Source organism: Poecile atricapillus, chromosome 35 (assembly GCF_030490865.1).
Source record: "Poecile atricapillus isolate bPoeAtr1 chromosome 35, bPoeAtr1.hap1, whole genome shotgun sequence".
NCBI lineage: Eukaryota > Metazoa > Chordata > Aves > Passeriformes > Paridae > Poecile > Poecile atricapillus.
This window is the reverse complement of record NC_081283.1, coordinates 2,376,078-2,396,631: the sequence shown is the minus strand read 5'-3', so window position 1 is coordinate 2,396,631 and position 20,554 is coordinate 2,376,078. Positions and strand designations below refer to the sequence as shown.

Here is a 20,554-nt window from a genome sequence, read left to right as displayed (position 1 = left end):
AGGGGAAGTTTGGGGAGGGAAATTTGGGAGGGAAATTTGGGGAGGGAAATTTGGGGAGAGAAATCTGGGGAGAGAAATTGGGAGGGAAATTTGGGGAGGGAAATTTGGGGATGGTAAAGGTTTCGGGAGGGAAATTTGGGAAGGGAAATTTGGGGGGAAATTGGGAGGGGAAGTTTGGGAAGAAAAGTTTTGGGGAGGGAAGTTTGGGAGGGCAAAACTTTGAGAGGGGAAATGGAAAGAAGGGAAAAGGATTTGGGAAAGGAAAGCTTTGGAGGAGAAGTTTTGGGAGGAAAGGAAAAGTTTGGAAGGGAGGAAAATTCTGGGAAAGAAAATTTCAGGGGGAAAATTTGGGTCAGAGGCGGGGAGAAACTTCCATGTGGAGGAAAAACTTTGGGATGAAATTTTGGGGCTTTTTTTCCCCCTTTTTCAGGTGACTTTCAGTGACAGCGACCCCGAGGAGCCCCAAATCCCCCCGGATCCCCCCAAAACCAGCCAGAAAAATTCCTGTGCCCGGAAGCTCCGGCCCCAAAAATCCCCCGGGAATTCCCCGGGAATTGAGGCTCGGCCCCGGCGGGGGCGGCCCCGGAAGGAGCCGGGGAGCCCCAAAAAGAGGGAAAAAAGGGGAATTGAGCAGGTGGAAAATGTGGAAAAGAAGGAAAAAAGGAGAAACCCCAAAATGGAAAATGTGGGGAAAAGAGGGATCCCAAAAACGGAAAATGTGGAAAAAAATGGAAACCCCAAAATGGAAAAAGAGGAAAAAATGGGAAACCCCAAAATGGAAAAAGAGGAAAAAACTGGAAACCCCAAAATGGAAAATGTGGGGAAAAGAGGGATCCCAAAAATGGAAAATGTGGAAAAAAATGGAAACCCCAAAATGGAAAAAGAGGAAAAAAGTGGAAACCCCAAACTGGAAAAAGAGGAAAAAACGGGAAACCCCAAAATGGAAAATGTGGGGAAAAGAGGGATCCCAAAAACGGAAAACGTGGAAAAAAATGGAAACCCCAAACTGGAAAAAGAGGAAAAAACGGGAAACCCCAAAATGGAAAATATGGGGAAAAGAGGGATCCCAAAAACGGAAAACGTGGAAAAAAATGGAAACCCCAAAATGGAAAAAGAGGAAAAAATGGGAAACCCCAAAATGGAAAAAGAGGAAAAAACAGGAAACCCCAAAATGGAAAAAGAGGAAAAAACGGGAAACCCCAAAATGGAAAAAGAGGAAAAAACTGGAAACCCCAAAATGGAAAAAGAGGAAAAAATGGGAAACCCCAAAAGGGAAAAAGAGGAAAAGAAGGAAAAGGGAAACTCCAAGAAAATTCTGGAAAAGAAGGAGAACAGGGCCCCGTGCCGGGAAAAGAGGGTGAGGGGGACGCCCCGAGTGGGAATTTTGGAGGAAAAGAAAAGCTGGGAATTTTCTGGGATTGAGGAACGGGATCCCCTGAGGGCCCTGGAGGAGGAGGAGGAAGAGGAGGAGGAGGAGGAAGAGCTGAGCTTCGAGCTCCCCCCGCTGCCCCCAGGTGAGTCTGGGGGATTTTGGGGGGACCCCAAAATTGCCTTTTTGGACCCCAAAACTGCCCCGTCCGTGTCCTTCCTTTTCCAGGGGGGGCCGGCAAGGAAATTCCAGGGATTGGGGATCAGGGGGATCCCCCAAATCCAGAGGGGTCCAACTCCTCTGCCCCGCCCGGTGAGCAGCTGGAATTTGGGGGGTTTGGGGAATTTTGGGGGGGTTTGAGGAATTTTGGGGGGGTTTGGGGGATTTTGGAGGGGTTTGGGAAGTTTTGGAGGGGTTTGGGAAATTTTGGGGAATTTTGGAGGGGTTTGGGGAATTTTGGGGGGGTTTGGGGAATTTTGGGGGGGTTTGGGGAATTTTGGGGGGGTTTTGGGGAATTTTGGGGAGGTTTGGGGAATTTTGGGGGGAATTTTGGAGGGGTTTGGGGAATTTTGGAGGGGTTTGGGAAATTTTGGGGAATTTTGGGGGGGTTTGGGGGATTTTGGGGAATTTTGGGGAATTTTGGGGGGGTTTTGGGGAATTTTGGGGGGAATTTTGGGGGGGTTTGGCGAATTTTGGGGGGGGTTTGGGGAATTTTGGGGGGGTTTGGGAAATTTTGGGGAATTTTGGGGGGGTTTGGGGAATTTTGGGGGAAATTTTGGGGGGGTTTGGGGAATTTTGGAGGGGTTTGGGGAATTTTGGGGGGGTTTTGGGGAATTTTGGAGGAGTTTGGGGAATTTTGGGGAATTTTGGGGGGGTTTTGGGGAATTTTGGGGAGGTTTGGGGAATTTTGGGGGGAATTTTGGGGGGGTTTTGGGGAGGTTTGGGGAATTTTGGGGAGGTTTTGGGGAATTTTGGGGAGGTGTTGTGGTTTGGGGAACTTTGGAGGGGTTTGAGGAGGGTTTGGGGAATTTTGGGGAGGTTTGGGGAGGTTTGGGGAATTTTGGGGAGGTTTGGGGGGTTTGGGGAATTTTGGGGCATGTTCTGGTTTTCCTCCGGTTTTCCTTCCTTTTCCAGGAATTTTCCTGGTTTTTCTCATGAGTTTCCTCTCCTGGAATTTTCCTTTCCCCAAATTTTTCCTCCCACTTCCTTTCCCTCCTGTCCTGACCCCTCCCGACCCCTCCGGCCGCTCCCAGGCCAGCCCTGGCTGGACACTGGTCACCGGTCACTGGACACTGGTCACTGGTCACTGGTCACTGGTCACTGGTCACTGGACACTGGACACTGGTCACTGGTCACCGGTCACTGGACACCAGTCACTGGACACTGGTCACTGGACACTGGACACCGGTCACTGGACACTGGACACCGGTCACTGGACACTGGACACTGGACACTGGACTCTGGACACTGGACACCAGTCACTGGACACCAGTCACTGGACACTGGTCACTGGACACTGGACACTGGACACCGGTCACTGGACACTGGTCACTGGACACTGGACTCTGGTCACTGGACACTGGACACCGGTCACTGGACACCGGTCACTGGACACTGGACACTGGTCACTGGACACTGGACTCTGGACACTGGACACTGGTCACTGGACACTGGTCACTGGTCACTGGACACTGGTCACTGGACACTGGTCACTGGACACTGGACACTGGACTCTGGACACTGGACACCAGTCACTGGACACCAGTCACTGGACACTGGTCACTGGACACTGGACACCAGTCACTGGACACTGGACACTGGTCACTGGACACTGGACTCTGGACACTGGACACTGGTCACTGGACACTGGTCACTGGTCACTGGACACTGGTCACTGGACACTGGTCACTGGACACTGGACACTGGACTCTGGACACTGGACACCAGTCACTGGACACTGGACACTGGACACTGGACACCAGTCACTGGACACTGGACACTGGTCACTGGACACTGGACTCTGGACACTGGACACTGGACACTGGTCACTCCTCCTGCCTCAGGGTCGGTCACTCCTGCTGGGTGCTGTGCCAGCTGTGGCCACTGTGGCCACTGACCACACTGACCACTGACCATTGACTGCTGACCACTGACTGCTGACCATTGACCACTGACCACACTGATCACACTGACCACTGACCATTGACCACTGACCACTGACCATTGACCACTGACCACTGACCATTGATGGCTGACCACTGACCAATGACCACTGACCATTGACCACTGACCACTGACCATTGACCACTGACCACTGACCACTGACCACTGACCATTGACCACTGACCATTGACCACTGACCACTGACCATTGACCACTGACCATTGACCACTGACCATTGACTGCTGACCATTGACCAGTGACCATTGACCAGTGACCATTGACCAGTGACCACACTGACCAATGACCACTGACCATTGACCACACTGACCATTGACTGCTGACCATTGACCATTGACCCCACTGACCCCACTGACCACACTGACCATTGACTGCTGGCCACCCTGACCACTGACCACCCTGACCACTCTGACCCCTGACCCCTCTGTCCTCACTGATCGCTGTCCATCTGTCCACAGGTGTCCCCTCACTGACCACTGTCCGTGTGTCCACAGGTGTCCCCTCTCTGGACACTGACCACTGACCACTGTCCGTGTGTCCACAGGTGTCCCCTCTCTGGCCGCTGTCCCCTCACTGACCGCTGTCCGTGTGTCCATCTGTCCACAGGTGTCCCCTCACTGACCGCTGTCCCCTCTCTGGACACTGACCGCTGTCCGTGTGTCTGTCTGTCCGCAGGTGTCCCCTCTCTGGACACTGACCACTGACCGCTGTCCGTGTGTCCATCTGTCCGCAGGTGTCCCCTCACTGACCACTGTCCCCTCACTGACCACTGTCCCCTCTCTGGCCGCTGTCTGTCTGTCCGCAGGTGTCCCCTCTCTGGCCGCTGTCCCCTCACTGACCGCTGTCCCCTCTCTGGACACTGACCGCTGTCCGTGTGTCCATCTGTCCGCAGGTGTCCCCTCTGTGGCCGCTGTCCCCTCTCTGGCCGCTGTCCGCTCTCTGCTGGCCGAGGCCCTGGCGTGGGTCGGTCACTTCCCTCCGGGCTCTCTCTATGCCCAGCTGTGCCAGCTGCTGGCGCTGGCCCTTGGGGACAGTGACCCTGTGGCCACCGCGGGGCTGCTGGCCGAGTCCCTGGCGGTCACCGCCCGCCACCAGCTGCTGGCCACCGTCCACTCCAGGGCTCGGTGGGTGCTGCGGCCGCGCCCTCCCGGTGTCCCCTCCCCATGTCACCTCTCGGTGTCCCCTCCCGGTGTCACCTCCCGGTGTCCCCTCCCGGTGTCACCTCCCCGTGTCACCTCCCCGTGTCACCTCTCGGTGTCCCCTCCCCGTGTCACCTCTCAGTGTCACCTCCCGGTGTCACCCCCCGGTGTCACCTCCCAGAGTCCCCTCCCAATGTCCCCATCCCACGTCCCCCCTTTCATCCCCCGAGTGCCACGAGCAAGGGACCCCTTCCCAACATTCCCAACATTCCCAACATTCCCAACATCCCAACATCCCAACATTCCCATTCCCAACATCCCATATCAACATTCCCAACATCCCAACATCCCAACGTTCCCAACACTCCCAACATTCCCAACGTTCCCAACATTCCCAACATCCCAACATTCCCAACATTCCCAACATTCCCCACATTCCCCACATTCCCCACATTCCCCACATCCCCAACATCCCCAACATCCCCAACATTCCCAACATTCCCAACATTCCCAACATTCCCAACATCCCCAACATCCCCAACATCCCCAACATCCCCAACATCCCCAACATCCCCAACATCCCCAACATTCCCAACATTCCCAACATTCCCATTCCCAACATTCCATTCCAAACATCCCATATCAACATTCCCAACATCACATTCCCAACATTCCCAACATTCCCATTCCCAACATTCCATTCCAAACATCCCATATCAACATTCCCAACATCACATTCCCAACATTCCCAACATTCCCATTCCCAACATTCCATTCCAAATACCCCATATCCCCATTCCCAACGTCACATTCCCAACATCCCCAACATTCCCAACATCCCATATCCCATATTCCCATTCCCAACATCCCCAACATTCCCAACATCCCATATCCCATATTCCCATTCCCAACATTCCCAACATTCCCAATATCCCATATTCCCATTCCCAACATTCCCTATCCCGTATCCCATATTCCCATTCCCAACATTCCCAACATTCCCAATATCCCACATTCCCATTCCCAACATTCCCTATCCCGTATCCCCATCCCCCCATTCCCTCCCTCCCTCCCCCAATCCCCGGCCCCCTCCGGAGGAATTTTGGGATGATCCCGCAGGAAGCAGCGGAAAGCAGCGGCCGCCGGAGGCGACGTCTCGGATCAGCTCCGGGGCCTCTCCCTGCGGGAAGAGGAGGATTCCCGGGATTCCCAGGATTCCCAGGATTCCCAGGATTCCCAGGATTCCCAATCCCACCTGGCCCAGCTGGAGGAGCTTTTCCAGTTCAGCTCCACGGGGTTGGGGCCGGCGGAGCGGGAGCGGTTCCGGGAGCAGCTCCAGAAGATTCCCAGCGGTCAGTTCCTTGGAAAATCCCAAATTCCTGGTTTTGGGGGTTGGGAAATCCCAAATTCCCACTCTGGGGGTTGGAAAATCCCAAATTCCCGGTTTTGGGGATTGGGAAATCCCAAATTCCCACTCTGGGGGTTGGAAAATCCCAAATTCCCACTCTGGGGGTTGGGAAATCCCAAATTCCCACTTTGGGGGTTGGGAAATCCCAAATTCCCAGTTTTGGGGGGGTTGGAAAATCCCAAATTCCCACTCTGGGGATTCCAGACTTTGGGTCTGGGAAGCTTTTCCAGGGTCGGGGATTCCATGGGGTTGGAATTCTGGGGGAATTCCCAGGAATTCCCGGCTGTCCCTGGCCGGTGTCACCGTGTGCCAAACCTGGAGTTTCCTGGGATGGGGAACGGTTGGAATTTGGGTCTGGGAGGTTTTTCCAGGTTTGGGAATTCCCTGGGATTGGGATTCCTGGAATTCCCAAATTCCCAAAGAATTCCCGGGATTCCGTCTGTCCCTGGCAGGTGTCACCGTGTGCCAATCCCGGAGTTTCCTGGGATGGGGAACGGTTGGAATTTGGGTCTGGGAGGTTTTCCCAGTGGTGTCAGGGGTTCCATGGGATGGGATTCCCTGGGATGGAATTCCCAAATTCCCAAGGAATTCCCGGGATTCCGTCTGTCCCCCCCGCAGGTGTCACCGTGTGCCAATCCTGGAGTTTCCTGGGATGGGGAATGGTTGGAATTTTTCTCTGGGAGGTTTTTCCATGGGATTGGGATTCCCTGGGATGGGATTCCCTGGGATTGGAATTCCCGAATTCCCAAGGAATTCCCGGGATTCCGTCTGTCCCTGGCCGGTGTCACCGTGTGCCAATCCTGGGATGGGGAACGGTTGGAATTTGGGTCTGGGAGGTTTTTCCATGGGATGGGATTCCCTGGGATGGGATTCCATGGGATTGGAATTCCCAAATTCCCAAGGAATTCCCGGGATTCCGTCTGTCCCTGGCAGGTGTCACCGTGTGCCAGCTGTCCCTGGCCGGTGTCACCGTGTGCCAATCCCGGAGTTTCCTGGGATGGGGAATGGTTGGAATTTTTCTCTGGGAGGTTTTTCCAGGTTTGGGGATTCCATGGGATGGGATTCCATGGGATTGGAATTCCCAAATTCCCCGGAATTCCCGGGATTCCGTGTCCCCCCCGCAGGTGTCACCGTGTGCCAGCTGTCCCTGGCCGGTGTCACCGTGTGCCAATCCCGGAGTTTCCTGGGATGGGGAACGGTTGGAATTTGGGTCTGGGAGGTTTTTCCAGTGGTGTCAGGGGTTCCATGGGATTGGAATTCCCAAATTCCCAAGGAATTCCCGGGATTCTGTCTGTCCCCCTGCAGGTGTCACCGTGTGCCAGCTGTCCCTGGCCGGTGCCGGCCCCGCGGCCGCGCTGGTGCTGACGCGGTTGGAGCGCGGCGCCGAACCCCTGAGCGTCCGGATCCCCACCCAGCCCGGACAGGTCAGTGACCTTCATCATCTTCATCATCATCACCTTCATCTGCATCATCATCTTCATCATCACCTTCATCTTCATCATCACCTTCATCTTCATCATCACCTTCATCTTCATCCCCTTCATCTTCATCATCACTTTCATCATCATCATCACCTTCATCATCATCATCATTATCATCTTCATCATCATCACCTTCATCTTCATCCTCAGCTTCTTCATCCTCACCTTCATCTTCATCCTCACCTTCATCATCCTCATCACCTTCATCTTCATCACCTTCATCTTCATCTTCACCTTCATCATCCTCATCATCCTCATCATCACCTTCATCATCCCCATCTTCACCTTCATCTTCTTCATAATCATCACCTTCCTCATTCTCACCTTCATCATCATCACCTTCATCATCTTCATCATCCTCACCTTCATCTTCATCATCCTCATCTTCACCTTCATCTTCATCATCCTCATCATCCTCACCTTCATCACCTTCATCATCACCTTCATCATCTTCATCTTCATCCCCACCTTCAACATCCCCACCTTAATCATCCTCATCATCCTCACCTTCATCTTCATCATCTTCATCCTTCTTCATCATCCTCCTCATCCTCACCTTCACCCTCCTCCTCCTCCTCCCCCCGTTCTGGGAGTCCAGGAGGATTCCCGGGGCTGGAATTCCCGGAATTCCCGATTCCCGGAATTCCCAATTCCCGATTCCCGGAATTCCCAATTCCCGATTCCTGGAATTCCCAATTCCCGGGGCTGGAATTCCCGAAATTCCCGATCCCCACCAGGATTCCCGATCCCCGCTGGAATTCCCGTTTCCCGGAATTCCCGATTCCTGAATTCCCAATTCCCGGGGCCGGAATTCCCAGAATTCCCAATTCCCGGAATTCCCAATTCCCGGTTCCCGGAATTCCCGATCCCCGCTGGAATTCCCGATTCCCGGGGCCGGAATTCCCGATTCCCGGAATTCCTGATTCCCGGAATTCCCGATTCCCGGAGTTCCCGATTCCCAGAATTCCCAATTCCCGATTCCCGGAATTCCCGATTCCCGGAGTTCCCGACTCCCAGGATTCCCGATTCCCAGAATTCCCGATTCCCAGAATTCCCAATTCCCGGAATTCCCAATTCCCGATTCCCGGAATTCCCAATTCCTGATTCCCGATTCCCAGAATTCCCAATTCCCGATTCCCGGAATTCCCGATTTCCGGAGTTCCCGACTCCCAGAATTCCCGATTCCCAGAATTCCCGATTCCCGGAATTCCCAATCCCCACTGGAATTCCCAATTCCCGATTCCCAATTCCCAGAATTCCCAGAATTCCCGATTCCCGGAGTTCCCGATTCCCGGAATTCCCGATTCCCAGAATTCCCAATTCCCGGAATTCCCAATTCCCGATTCCCGGAATTCCCAATTCCTGATTCCCGATTCCCGGAATTCCCAATTCCCGATTCCCGGAATTCCCGATTCCCGGAATTCCCAATTCCCAATTCCCAGAATTCCCGATTCCCGGAATTCCCAATTCCCGATTCCCAATTCCCAGAATTCCCGATCCCCGGGGCTGGAATTCCCGATTCCCAGAATTCCCAATTCCCAGAATTCCCGGCATTCCCGATTCCCGGGTTTTTTTCCAGGCGCCCCTGGCCGATCTTTTCCGGGAGCTGGACGGGATCCAGCGGGAGCAGCGCGAGGCCAACGGCTGCAGCGAGCGCCGGGAATGGTGGGAGCGGCGATCCCGGCTGGATCTGCGCATGCAGGTGGGACCCGGAGCCTTCCCACGGCCCCAAATCCCGGGAAAAAACATCGGGAATGGGGCCTGGGGCTGGGAAAACCTCCTGGATTCACTGGGAAACAGCCTGGGATTCCTGAGGGATTTTCCTGGGATTTTCCTGGGATTCCTGTGGGATTTTCCTGGGATTTTCCTGGGATTCCTGTGGGATTTTCCTGGGATTTTCCTGGGATTTCCCTGGGATTCCTGTGGGATTTTCCTGGGATTTTCCTGGGATTTTCCTGGGATTTCCCTGGGATTTCCCTGGGATTTCCCTGGGATTTTCCTGAGATTTTCCTGGGATTTCCCTGGGATTTCCCTGGCATTCCCATGGGATCTTCCCTGGCATTCCTGCGGGAATTCCCTGGGATTCCTGATGGGATTTCCATGGGATTTTCCTGGGATTTCCCTCATTCCCACTGGGATTTTCCCTGGGATTTTCCTGATTCCAAGTGGGATTTCCCTCAGTCCTGGTGGGATTTCCATGGCATTCCTGCTGGGATTTCCCTGGAATTTCCATGGGATTTCCCTCATTCCTCGTGGGATTTCCATGGCATTCCTGCTGCGATTCCTGCTGGGATTTCCCTCCTTCCCACTGGGATTTTCCCTGGGATTTTCCCTGGGATTCCTGTGGGATTTCCCTGAGATTTTCCTGATTCCAAGTGGGATTTCCCTGGGATTTCCCTGGGATTTCCCTGGGATTCCTGCTGGGATTTCCCTCATTCCCACTGGGATTTTCCCTGGCATTCCCGTGGGATTTTCCCTGGCATTCCCACGGGATTTTCCCTGCAATTCCCACTTTCCCAACCCCCCAAACATCGGGAAAACCCTCGGGAATGGGGTCCTGCCCTCCCCCATAACCCTCCCTTCGATTCCTCGTGGGATTTTCCCTGGGATTCCCTTTGGGATTCCCCCTGTGATTCCCTTGGGATTCCCAAGGGATTATCCCGTGACATTCCCGGTGTTTTTGGGGTCAGGATCCCGTTCCCATTCCGTGTCTTTCCCCAGAGCCTGATCCAGAGCCTGGATTCGGAGGTTTTGGGATGCTGGCGGGGGCTGCTGCTGCCCCGGGATCCCGGGAATTCCCCCCTGGATCAGCAGGAATTGTCCCGGCTGCTCCAGGAACTCCGGGAATGCGGCTGGAGCAACCCCGACCCCGCCCTGCTGCAGGTTTGGGATCTGGGATCTGGGATCTGGGATTTGGGATCCGGGATCTGGGATTTGGGATCTGGGATTCGGGATCTGGGATTTGGGATTTGGGATCTGGGGTTTGGGATTTGGGATCTGGGATTTGGGATTTGGGATCTGGGATTTGGGATCTGGGATTTGGGATTTGGGATCTGGGATCTGGGATTTGGGATCTGGGATTTGGGATCTGGGATCTGGGATTTGGGATCTGGGATCTGGGATTTGGGATCTGGGATTTGGGATTTGGGATCTGGGATTTGGGATCTGGGATTTGGGATTTGGGATCTGGGGTTTGGGATTTGGGATCTGGGGTTTGGGATTTGGGATTTGGGATTTGGGATTTGGGATCTGGGATCTGGGATTTGGGATCTGGGATTTGGGATTTGGGATCTGGGACTTGGGATCTGGGATCTGGGATTTGGGATTTGGGATCTGGGATTTGGGATCTGGGATCTCTCTCCAGGTGTTGCTGGCGGTGCTGTGTCCGGCCGATGTCCGGGCTCTGGCTCGGGCGCTGTGTCCGGCGCGGCCGCTCTGATCCCAGATTTGGGGGCTCTGATCCCAGATTTTGGGGTTCCAATCCCGGATTTAGGGGTTCCAATCCCGGATTTTGGGGTTCCAATCCCGGATTTGGGGTTCTGATCTCTCCAGGTGTTGCTGGCGGTGCTGTGTCCGGCCGATGTCCGGGCTCTGGCTCGGGCACTGTGTCCGGTGCGGCCGCTCTGATCCCAGATTTAGGGTTCCAATCCCAGATTTAGGGTTCCAATCCCGGATTTTGGGGTTCCAATCCCGGATTTTGGGGTTCCAATCCTGGATTTAGGGTTCTGATCTCTCTCCCCCAGGTGTTGCTGGCGGTGCTGTGTCCGGCCGATGTCCGGGCTCTGGCTCGGGCGCTGTGTCCGGCGCGGCCGCTCTGATCCCAGATTTGGGGGTTCTGATCCCGGATTTAGGGGTCCTGTTCCCATATTTTGGGGTTCCAATCCCGGATTTTGGGGTTCCAATCCCGGATTTGGGGTTCTGATCTCTCTCCAGGTGCTGCTGGCGGTGCTGTGTCCGGCCGATGTCCGGGCTGTGGCTCGGGCGCTGTGTCCGGCGCGGCCGCTCTGATCCCAGATTTGGGGGCTCTGATCCCGGATTTTGGGGTTCCAATCCCGGATTTTGGGGTTCCAATCCCAGATTTAGGGTTCCAATCCCGGATTTTGGGGTTCCAATCCCAGATTTCTCTCTCCAGGTGCTGCTGGCGGTGCTGTGTCCGGCCGATGTCCGGGCTCTGGCTCGGGCGCTGTGTCCGGCGCGGCCGCTCTGATCCCAGATTTAGGGTTCCAATCCCAGATTTAGGGTTCCAATCCCGGATTTGGGGTTCTCTCTCCCCCAGGTGTTGCTGGCAGTGCTGTGTCCGGCCGATGTCCGGGCTCTGGCTCGGGCGCTGTGTCCCTCTGATCCCAGATTTGGGGGTTCTGATCCCGGATTTTGGGGTTCCAATCCCGGATTTTGGGGTTCCAATCCCGGATTTTGGGGTTCCAATCCCGGATTTCTCCCCCAGGTGCTGCTGGCGGTGCTGTGTCCGGCCGATGTCCGGGCTCTGGCCCTGGCGCTGTGTCCCTCTGATCCCAGATTTAGGGTTCCAATCCCAGATTTGGGGGTCCTGATCCCATATTTTGGGGTTCCAATCCCGGATTTTGGGGTTCCAATCCCAGATTTCTCCCCCAGGTGTTGCTGGCAGTGCTGTGTCCGGCCGATGTCCGGGCTGTGGCTCGGGCGCTGTGTCCGGCGCGGCCGCTCCGGGCGCGGCTGTTGCTGGACGAGGCCCTGGAGCGGCGCCGGGAGGGGCCCGGGGGCAGCGCGGGGTCCCTGGTGCTGCTGCTGGACAGGGTGAGAGCCCCGGGCCTTCCTCACCTTCCTCCTCCTCCTCCTCTTCCTCACCTTCCTCTTCCTCACCTTCCTCCTCCTCCTCCTCACCTTCCTCTTCCTCACCTTCCTCCTCCTCTTCCTCACCTTCCTCCTCCGCTTCCTCAGCTTCCTCCTCCTCCACTTCCTCACCTTCCTCCTCATCTCCCTCACCTTCCTCTTCCTCACCTTCCTCTTCCTCACCTTCCTCCTCATCTCCCTCACCTTCCTCTTCCTCACCTTCCTCAGCTTCCTTCTCCTCAGCTTCCTCCTCCTGATCTCCCTCAGCTTCCTCTTCCTCACTTTCCTCCTCCTCACCTTCCTCCTTCTCCTCACCTTCCTCCTCCTCTTCCTCACTTTCCTCTTCCTCACCTTCCTCCTCCTCCACTTCCTCAGCTTCCTCCTCATCTCCTTCCTCCTCCTCCTCCTCTTCCTCACTTTCCTCACCTTCCTCCTCATATTCCTCTTCCTCAACTTCCTAACCTTCCTCCTTCTCCTGATCTTCCTCCTCCTCCTCACCTTCCTCCTCACCTTCCTCAGCTTTGTTTTCCTCACTTTTACCTTCCGTATCTTCCTCATCTTCTTTGTCTTCGTGTTCTTCATCTTCCTCATCTTCCTCATCTTCCTCATCTTCGTCTCCTTCGTCTCCTTCATCTCCTTCATCTTCGTCTTCCTCTTCATCCTCCTCATCAGTTTTGTTTTCTTCAGCATCTTTAATCTTCCTCTTTGTCGTCTCCATCTCTTCACCTCCATCTTCTTCCTCCTCCTCCTCCTCCTCTTCCTCCTCTTCCTCTTCCTCCTCCTCTTCCTCCTCCTCTTCCTCCTCATCTTCCTCCTCCTCCTCTTCCTCCTCCTCTTCCTCCTCCTCTTCCTCCTCCTCCTCTTCCTCCTCCTCTTCCTCTTCCTCCTCCTCTTCCTCTTCCTCTTCCTCCTCCTCTTCCTCCTCCTCTTCCTCCTCCTCTTCCTCCTCCTCCTCCTCCTCCTCCCCTCCCCTGTCCCTGACCCCGTTCCTGTCTCAGCACCTGCAGCGCCTCCCCTGGGAGAGCTCCGGAACTCTCCGGAACGTTCCGGTGACGCGGCTGCCGGGGCTGCGCTTCCTGCTGCGCTACGGGCTGGGCCCACAGGTACTGCCACACCTGGGGGGACACCTGGGACAGCTGGGACAGCTGGGACAGCTGGGGACACACCTGGGGACAGCTGGGGACAGCTGGGGACAGCTGGGGGGACAGCTGGGGACACCTGGGGACACCTGGGGACACCTGGGGACACCTGGGGACACCTGGGGGGACAGCTGGGGACACCTGGGGGGACAGCTGGGGACATCTGGGGACAGCTGGGGACAGCTGGGGACACACCTGGGGACACACCTGGGGACACCTGGGGACACACCTGGGACAGCTGGGACAGCTGGGGACACACCTGGGGACACACCTGGGACAGCTGGGGACACACCTGGGACAGCTGGGGACACCTGGGGACAGCTGGGGACACACCTGGGGACACCTGGGGACAGCTGGGGACATGGGGACACACCTGGGGACACTTGGGGTACCTGGGGACACACCTGGGGACAGCTGGGACACACCTGGGACAGCTGGGGACACCTGGGGACACACCTGGGGACAGCTGGGGACACACCTGGGACACCTGGGGACAGCTGGGGACACACCTGGGACAGCTGGGGACACCTGGGGACACACCTGGGGGGACAGCTGGGGGTACCTGGGACACACCTGGGACAGCTGGGGACACACCTGGGGACAGCTGGGGACACCTGGGGACACCTGGGGACACACAGGACAGCTGGGGGGACACACCTGGGGACATGGGGACACCTGAGACAACTGGGACACCTGGGGACACCCCTGGGGACATGGGGACACCCCTGGGGACACCCCTGGAATTGGGGACACCCCTGTACCCCACCTGTGCCCACCTGTGCCCACCTGTGCAGGGCCCGGTGCTGCAGCGGGGGGTGAACCCCAGGAGCGCCTTCTACGTCCTGAACCCACAGCGAGACCTGGGCGGCACCGAGGAGCGATTCCGGGCCTGGTTTGAGAGGTGACGCCCCAAAAACCCCCAAAAACACCCAAAAACCCCCAAAAAACACCCAAAAACCCCCAAAAAACACCCAAAAACCCCCAAAAAACACCCAAAAACCCCCAAAAACACCCAAAAACCCCCAAAAAACACCCAAAAACCACCCAAAAACCCCCAAAAACCCCCAAAAACACCCAAAAACACCCAAAAAACACCCAAAAAACACCCAAAAACCCCCCAAAAACTGCCCCAAATACACCTGGGACACCAAAAAACACCCAAAAAACACCCAGAAACCCCCCAAAAACACCCAAAAAACACCCAAAAACCCCCCAAAAACTGCCCCAAATACACCTGGGACTCCAAAAACCCCCCAAAAACTGCCCCAAATACACCTGGGACACCAAAAATCCCCCAAAACCCCCCAAAACTGCCCCAGACACACCTGGGACCCCAAAAATCCCCTCAGAACCCCAAAAACCCCCTCCAAGACCCCAGACTCTCTGTGGGAACCCCAAATCCTTCCTGTTTATCCCGATTTTTCCCGTTTATCCCGATTTTTCCCGTTTATCCCAAATCCTTCCCGTTTTTCCCGATTTTTCCCTTTTACCCCAATTTTTTCCCATTTATCCCATTTTTCCCCTTTATCCCAATTTTTTCCCGTTTATCCCAATTTTTCCCATTTATCCCAATTTTTCCCGATTTTTCCCGTTTTTCCCGATTTTTCCCGTTTATCCCAATTTTTCCCATTTATCCCAATTTTTCCCGATTTTTCCCGTTTTTCCCGATTTTTCCCGTTTATCCCAATTTTTCCCGTTTATCCCAATTTTTCCCGTTTTTCCCAATTTTTCCCGTTTATCCCGATTTTTCCCCTTTACCCCGATTTTTCCCCTTTACCCCGATTTTTCCCCTTTATCCCATTTTTTCCCCTTTATCCCGATTTTTCCCCTTTATCCCATTTTTTCCCGTTTATCCCAATTTTTTCCCGTTTATCCCAATTTTTTCCCCTTTACCCCAATTTTTCCCGTTTATCCCAATCCTTCCCGTTTATCCCAATTTTTCCCGTTTATCCCATTTTTTCCCCTTTATCCCATCTTTCCCCTTTATCCCAATCCTTCCCGTTTATCCCGATTTTTCCCCTTTATCCCATTTTTTCCCCTTTATCCCATTTTTTCCCCTTTATCCCATTTTTTCCCGTTTATCCCAATTTTTCCCGTTTTTCCCAATTTTTTTTTCCCGTTTTTCCCGATTTTTCCCGTTTTTCCCGATTTTTCCCGTTTTTCCCGATTTTTCCCGTTTTTCCGGATTTGGGCGCTCCCAGCGAGCCGGGCTGGCGCGGGGTGTCGGGGGCGGCTCCAACCCCACAGCAGCTCCAGGAGGCGCTGGGGGAGCGCGACCTCTACATGTGAGACAAAAACCCCAAAAGGGATCGGGGATGGTTTGGGGCCGGGTTTGGGGGATTTGGGGCTGATTCGGGGGGGATTTGGGGGGGATTTGGGGTCGGGTTTGGGGGATTTGGGGCTGATTTGGGGCTGGATTTGGGGCTGATTTGGGGTGGGATTTTGGGGTTGATTTGGGGTTGGATTTTGGGGGGATTTGGGGTTGGATTTTGGGGGGATTTGGGGTGGGATTTTGGGGGGTTTTGGGGTTGGATTTTGGGGGGTTTTGGGGCTGATTTGGGGTGGGATTTGAGGGGATTTTTGGGGCTGGATTTGGGGTTGGATTTTGAGGGGATTTGGGGCTGGTTTGGGGTTGGGTTTTGGGGGGTTTTGGGGCTGATTTGGGTTGGATTTGGGGTTGGATTTGGGGGGGATTTGGGGTGGGATTTTGGGGGAATTTGGGGCTGATTTGGGGTTGGATTTTGGGGGGATTTGGGGCTGATTTGGGGTTGGATTTTGAGGGGATTTGGGGCTGATTTGGGTTGGATTTGGGGCTGGATTTGGGGTTGGATTTGGAGTTAATTTGGGGCTGGATTTGGGGTTGATTTGAGGTTGGATTTTGGGGGGATTTGGGGTGGGATTTTGAGGGGATTTGGAGCTGATTTGGGGTGGGATTTGGGGTTGGATTTTGGGGGGATTTGGGGCTGATTTGGGGTGGGATTTTGGGGGGATTTGGGGCTGGATTTTGGGGGGATTTGGGGCTGGTTTGGGGTTGATTTGGGGTTGGATTTTGGGGGAATTTGGAGCTGATTTGGGGCTGATTTGGGGGGGGATTTGGGGGGGATTTGGGGTTGGATTTTGGCAGAATTTGGCGTTGGATTTTGGGGGGTTTTGGGGCTGGTTTGGGGTGGGATTTTGGGGGGATTTGGGGCTGATTTGGGGTTGGATTTTGAGGGGATTTGAGGCTGATTTGGGGTTGGATTTTGAGGGGATTTGGAGCTGATTTGGGGTGGGATTTTGAGGGGATTTTTGGGGCTGGATTTGGGGTGGGATTTTGGGGGGATTTGGGGTTGGATCTTGGGGGATTTGGGGTCGGGTTTGGGGTTGGATTTTGGGGGGGATTTGGGGCTGATTTGGGGTTGGATTTTGGGGGGATTTGGGGCTGATTTGGGATCAGGTTTGGGATCAGATTTAGGATCAGATTTAGGATCAGGTTTAGGATCAGATTTAGGATCAGGTTTAGGATCAGTTTTGGGGTTCCCCCCACAGTTACGCCGGTCACGGTGCGGGTGCTCGGCTCCTGGACGGGCAGAGCCTGGCGCGGCTGCTTTGGGGTCAGGTTTGGGATCAGGTTTGGGGTTAGATTCAGGACCAGGTTTAGGATCAGGTTTAGGATCAGATTTCCCCCCACAGCTATGCCGGTCACGGTGCGGGCGCTCGGCTCCTGGACGGGCAGAGCCTGGCGCGCCTGCGCTGCCGGGATGAGGTTTGGGATCAGGTTTGGGGTTAGATTCAGGATCAGGTTTGGGATCAGGTTTGGGGTCAGGTTTAGGATGAGGTTTGGGATCAGATTTAGGATCAGGTTTGGGGTCCATCCCACAGTTACGCCGGTCACGGTGCGGGCGCTCGGCTCCTGGACGGGCAGAGCCTGGCGCGCCTGCGCTGCCGGGATCAGGTTTGGGATCAGGTTTGGGGTTAGATTCAGGATCAGGTTTGGGATCAGGTTTAGGATCACATTTAGGATCAGTTTTGGGGTTCCCCCCACAGTTACGCCGGTCACGGTGCGGGTGCTCGGCTCCTGGACGGGCAGAGCCTGGCGCGGCTGCGCTGCCGGGCCGTGGTGCTGCTCTTCGGCTGCTCCAGCGCCGCTCTGACCCCGCGGGGGCAGCTGGAGCCCAGCGGGACCGTCCTCAAATACGTCCTGGCCGGATGGTGAGTGCCGGGAAACCGGGAATCCGGGAATTCGGGAATCTGGGAGCTGGGGGGGCTCCGGGTGCCAAGTTCTGGGTGCCTGGGATTGCATGGGGGGCTCTGGGTGCTGAGATTTGGGAGGATTTGGGGATTTTGGGGGGCTCTGGGACTTTTGGGGTCTCTCTTTACTTTTGGGGATCTCAAGGGATTTTCTTTTGGGGCTCACAGCCCCATTTTGGGGTTTCTGTGTTTGAGGGGGGGGTCTCTGTGTATTTGGGGTCTCTCACCCCCCATTTGGGGTCTGTCACCCCCCGTTTGGGGTCTCTGACCCCCCATTTGGGGTCTCTGACCCCCCATTTGGGGTCTCTGTGTATTTGGGGAGGGTCTCTCTGTATTTGGGGAGGGTCTCTGTGTATTTGGGGTCTCTCACCCCCCATTTGGGGTCTCTGTGTATTTGGGAGGGGTCTCTGTGTATTTGGGGTCTCTCACCCCCCATTTGGGGTCTCACCCCCCATTTGGGGTCTCTGTGTTTGAGGGGGAGGGTCTCTGTGTATTTTGGGGTCTCTCCCCCCCCATTTGGGGTCTCTCACCCCCCATTTGGGGTCTCTCACCCCCCATTTGGGGTCTCTGTGTATTTGGGGTCTCTCACCCCCCATTTGGGGTCTCTGTGTATTTGGGGAGGGTCTCTCTGTATTTGGGGAGGGTCTCTCTGTATTTGGGGTCTCTGACCCCCCGTTTGGGGTCTCTCCCCCGTTTGCAGCCCCCTGGTGCTGGGGAACCTGTGGGATGTCACGGATCGGGATCTGGACCGTTTGGCTCAGGCTCTGCTGCGGGGTTGGCTGGGGGGGGGTCCCGGGACCCCCCTGCTGGCCCAGCTGGCCCAGGCCCGCCAAGCCCCCAGACTCAAATCCCTCATTGGGGCCGCCCCCGTGGCCTACGGGCTCCCAGTCAGCCTCTGCTGAGGGGGGGCTGTGCTTTGGGGGGGGCCCTGGGCAGTTTTGGGGTCCCCCCATTGCCTGGAGTGAAGGTTTGGGGGTCCCTTTGTCATCTTTGGGGTCCCCCCATTACCTGGAGTGAAGTTTTGGGGTCCCTTTGTCATTTTTGGGGTCCCCCCATTGCCTGGAGTGAAGTTTTGGGGTCCCCTGGTTGATTTTAGGGTCCCCCCATTGCCTGGAGTGAAGGTTTGGGGTCCCTTTGTCATCTTTGGGGTCCCCCCATTGCCTGGAGTGAAGTTTTGGGGTCCCTTCATCACCTTTGGGGTCCCCCCATTGCCTGGATTGAGGTTTTGGGGTCCCTTTGCCATCTTTGGGGTCCCCCCATTGCCTGGTGTGAGGTTTTGGGGTCCCCTGGTTGATTTTAGGGTCCCCCCATTGCCTGGTGTGAGGTTTTGGGGTCCCCTGGCTGATTTTAGGGTCCCCCCATTGCCTGGACTGAGGGTTTGGGGTCCCTTTGTCACCTTTGGGGTCCCCCCATTGCCTGGATTGAAGTTTTGGGGTCCCTTTGCCATCTTTGGGGTCCCCCCATTGCCTGGAGTGAAGGTTTGGGGTCCCTTCATCATCTTTGGGGTCCCCCCCATTGCCTGGAGTGAAGTTTTGGGGTCCCCTGGTTGATTTTAGGGTCCCCCCATTGCCTGGAGTGAAAGTTTGGGGTCCCTTTGTCATTTTTGGGGTCCCCCCATTGCCTGGAGTGAAGGTTTGGGGTCCCCTGGCTGATTTTAGGGTCCCCCCCATTGCCTGGATTGAGGTTTTGGGGTCCCTTTGCCATCTTTGGGGTCCCCCCATTACCTGGAATGAAGTTTTGGGGTCCCCTGGTTGATTTCAGGGTCCCCCCATTGCCTAGAGTGAAGGTTTGGGGGTCCCTTCATCATCTTTGGGGTCCCCCCCATTACCTGGATTGAAGGTTTGGGGTCCCTTTGTCATCTTTGAGGCCCCCCCATTGCCTGGAGTGAAGGTTTGGGGTCCCTTTGTCATTTTTGGGGTCCCCCCATTACCTGGATTGAAGTTTTGGGGTCCCTTTGCCATCTTTGGGGTCCCCCCATTGCCTGGAGTGAAGTTTTGGGGTCCCTTCATCATCTTTGGGGTCCCCCCATTACCTGGAGTGAAGTTTTGGGGTCCCCTGGTTGATTTTAGGGTCCCCCCATTGCCCACAGACTCCACTGGGGTACAGATTTGGGGTCCCCCCATTGTGTGGGGTTGTTTTTGGGGTCCCCCCGTTATTTATAGGGGAGAATTTGGGGATCCCCCCATTGCCCAGGGGAGGTTTTGGGGTCTCCCCATCACTTTTGGGATCCGCTTGTGGCCTTTGGGGGTCCCTCCTTTGTTACTTTTGGGGTCCCCCCCATCCCCTCTGGTGACGATTTTGGGGCTCCCCATCCCCTCAGGGATTTTTGGGGTGTTTGAAAGGGGGGGGAGGAGGGTTGGAACCGCCTTAATTTTAACGAAATTTTAACAAAATTTTAATAAAATTTGGTTTTATTTGCCTATTTTGCAACAATAAAGCTGCTGCCTCTGCACTGACCCCTCCTGAGTCTCTCTGAGCCCCCCAAAAATCTGTCTTTGGCCCCCCCAAATCCATCTGGACCCCCCCAAATCCCTCTGGACCCCCCCAAATCCCTTTGGACCCCCCCAAATCCATCTGGACCCCCCCAAATCCCTCTGGACCCCCCCAAATCCCTTTGGACCCCCCCAAATCCTTTTGGACCCCCCAAAATCCCTTTGGACCCCCCCAAATCCCTTTGGATCCCCCCAAATCCCTCTGGACCCCCCCAAATCCCTCTGGACCCCCCCCAAATCCCTCTGGACCCCCCCTTTTCCTTCTGGGGGTCACTATCCCCCCCCAAGTCCTCCCATCCGCCAGGG

General features: G+C 55.5%; 1 protein-coding gene across 1 annotated transcript in view; it reads left to right on the top strand.

Annotated features, from left to right (window-relative positions):
* The window catches only part of ESPL1 (extra spindle pole bodies like 1, separase), a 47,453-nt gene extending 27,963 nt beyond the window's left edge, over positions 1-19,490 (top strand). Inside the window, exons 21-33 of the mRNA XM_058861132.1 lie at positions 431-1,514; positions 1,598-1,681; positions 4,443-4,674; positions 5,809-6,041; positions 7,403-7,521; positions 9,158-9,280; positions 10,300-10,461; positions 12,190-12,351; positions 13,386-13,490; positions 14,321-14,427; positions 15,728-15,811; positions 17,553-17,717; positions 18,457-19,490. Of these exons, the coding sequence (XP_058717115.1) occupies positions 431-1,514; positions 1,598-1,681; positions 4,443-4,674; positions 5,809-6,041; positions 7,403-7,521; positions 9,158-9,280; positions 10,300-10,461; positions 12,190-12,351; positions 13,386-13,490; positions 14,321-14,427; positions 15,728-15,811; positions 17,553-17,717; positions 18,457-18,658 (2,862 nt within the window). The 3' untranslated portion in view covers positions 18,659-19,490. The remainder of the gene's footprint in view (positions 1-430; positions 1,515-1,597; positions 1,682-4,442; positions 4,675-5,808; positions 6,042-7,402; positions 7,522-9,157; positions 9,281-10,299; positions 10,462-12,189; positions 12,352-13,385; positions 13,491-14,320; positions 14,428-15,727; positions 15,812-17,552; positions 17,718-18,456) is intronic.
* Positions 19,491-20,554: the final 1,064 nt, after the last annotated feature.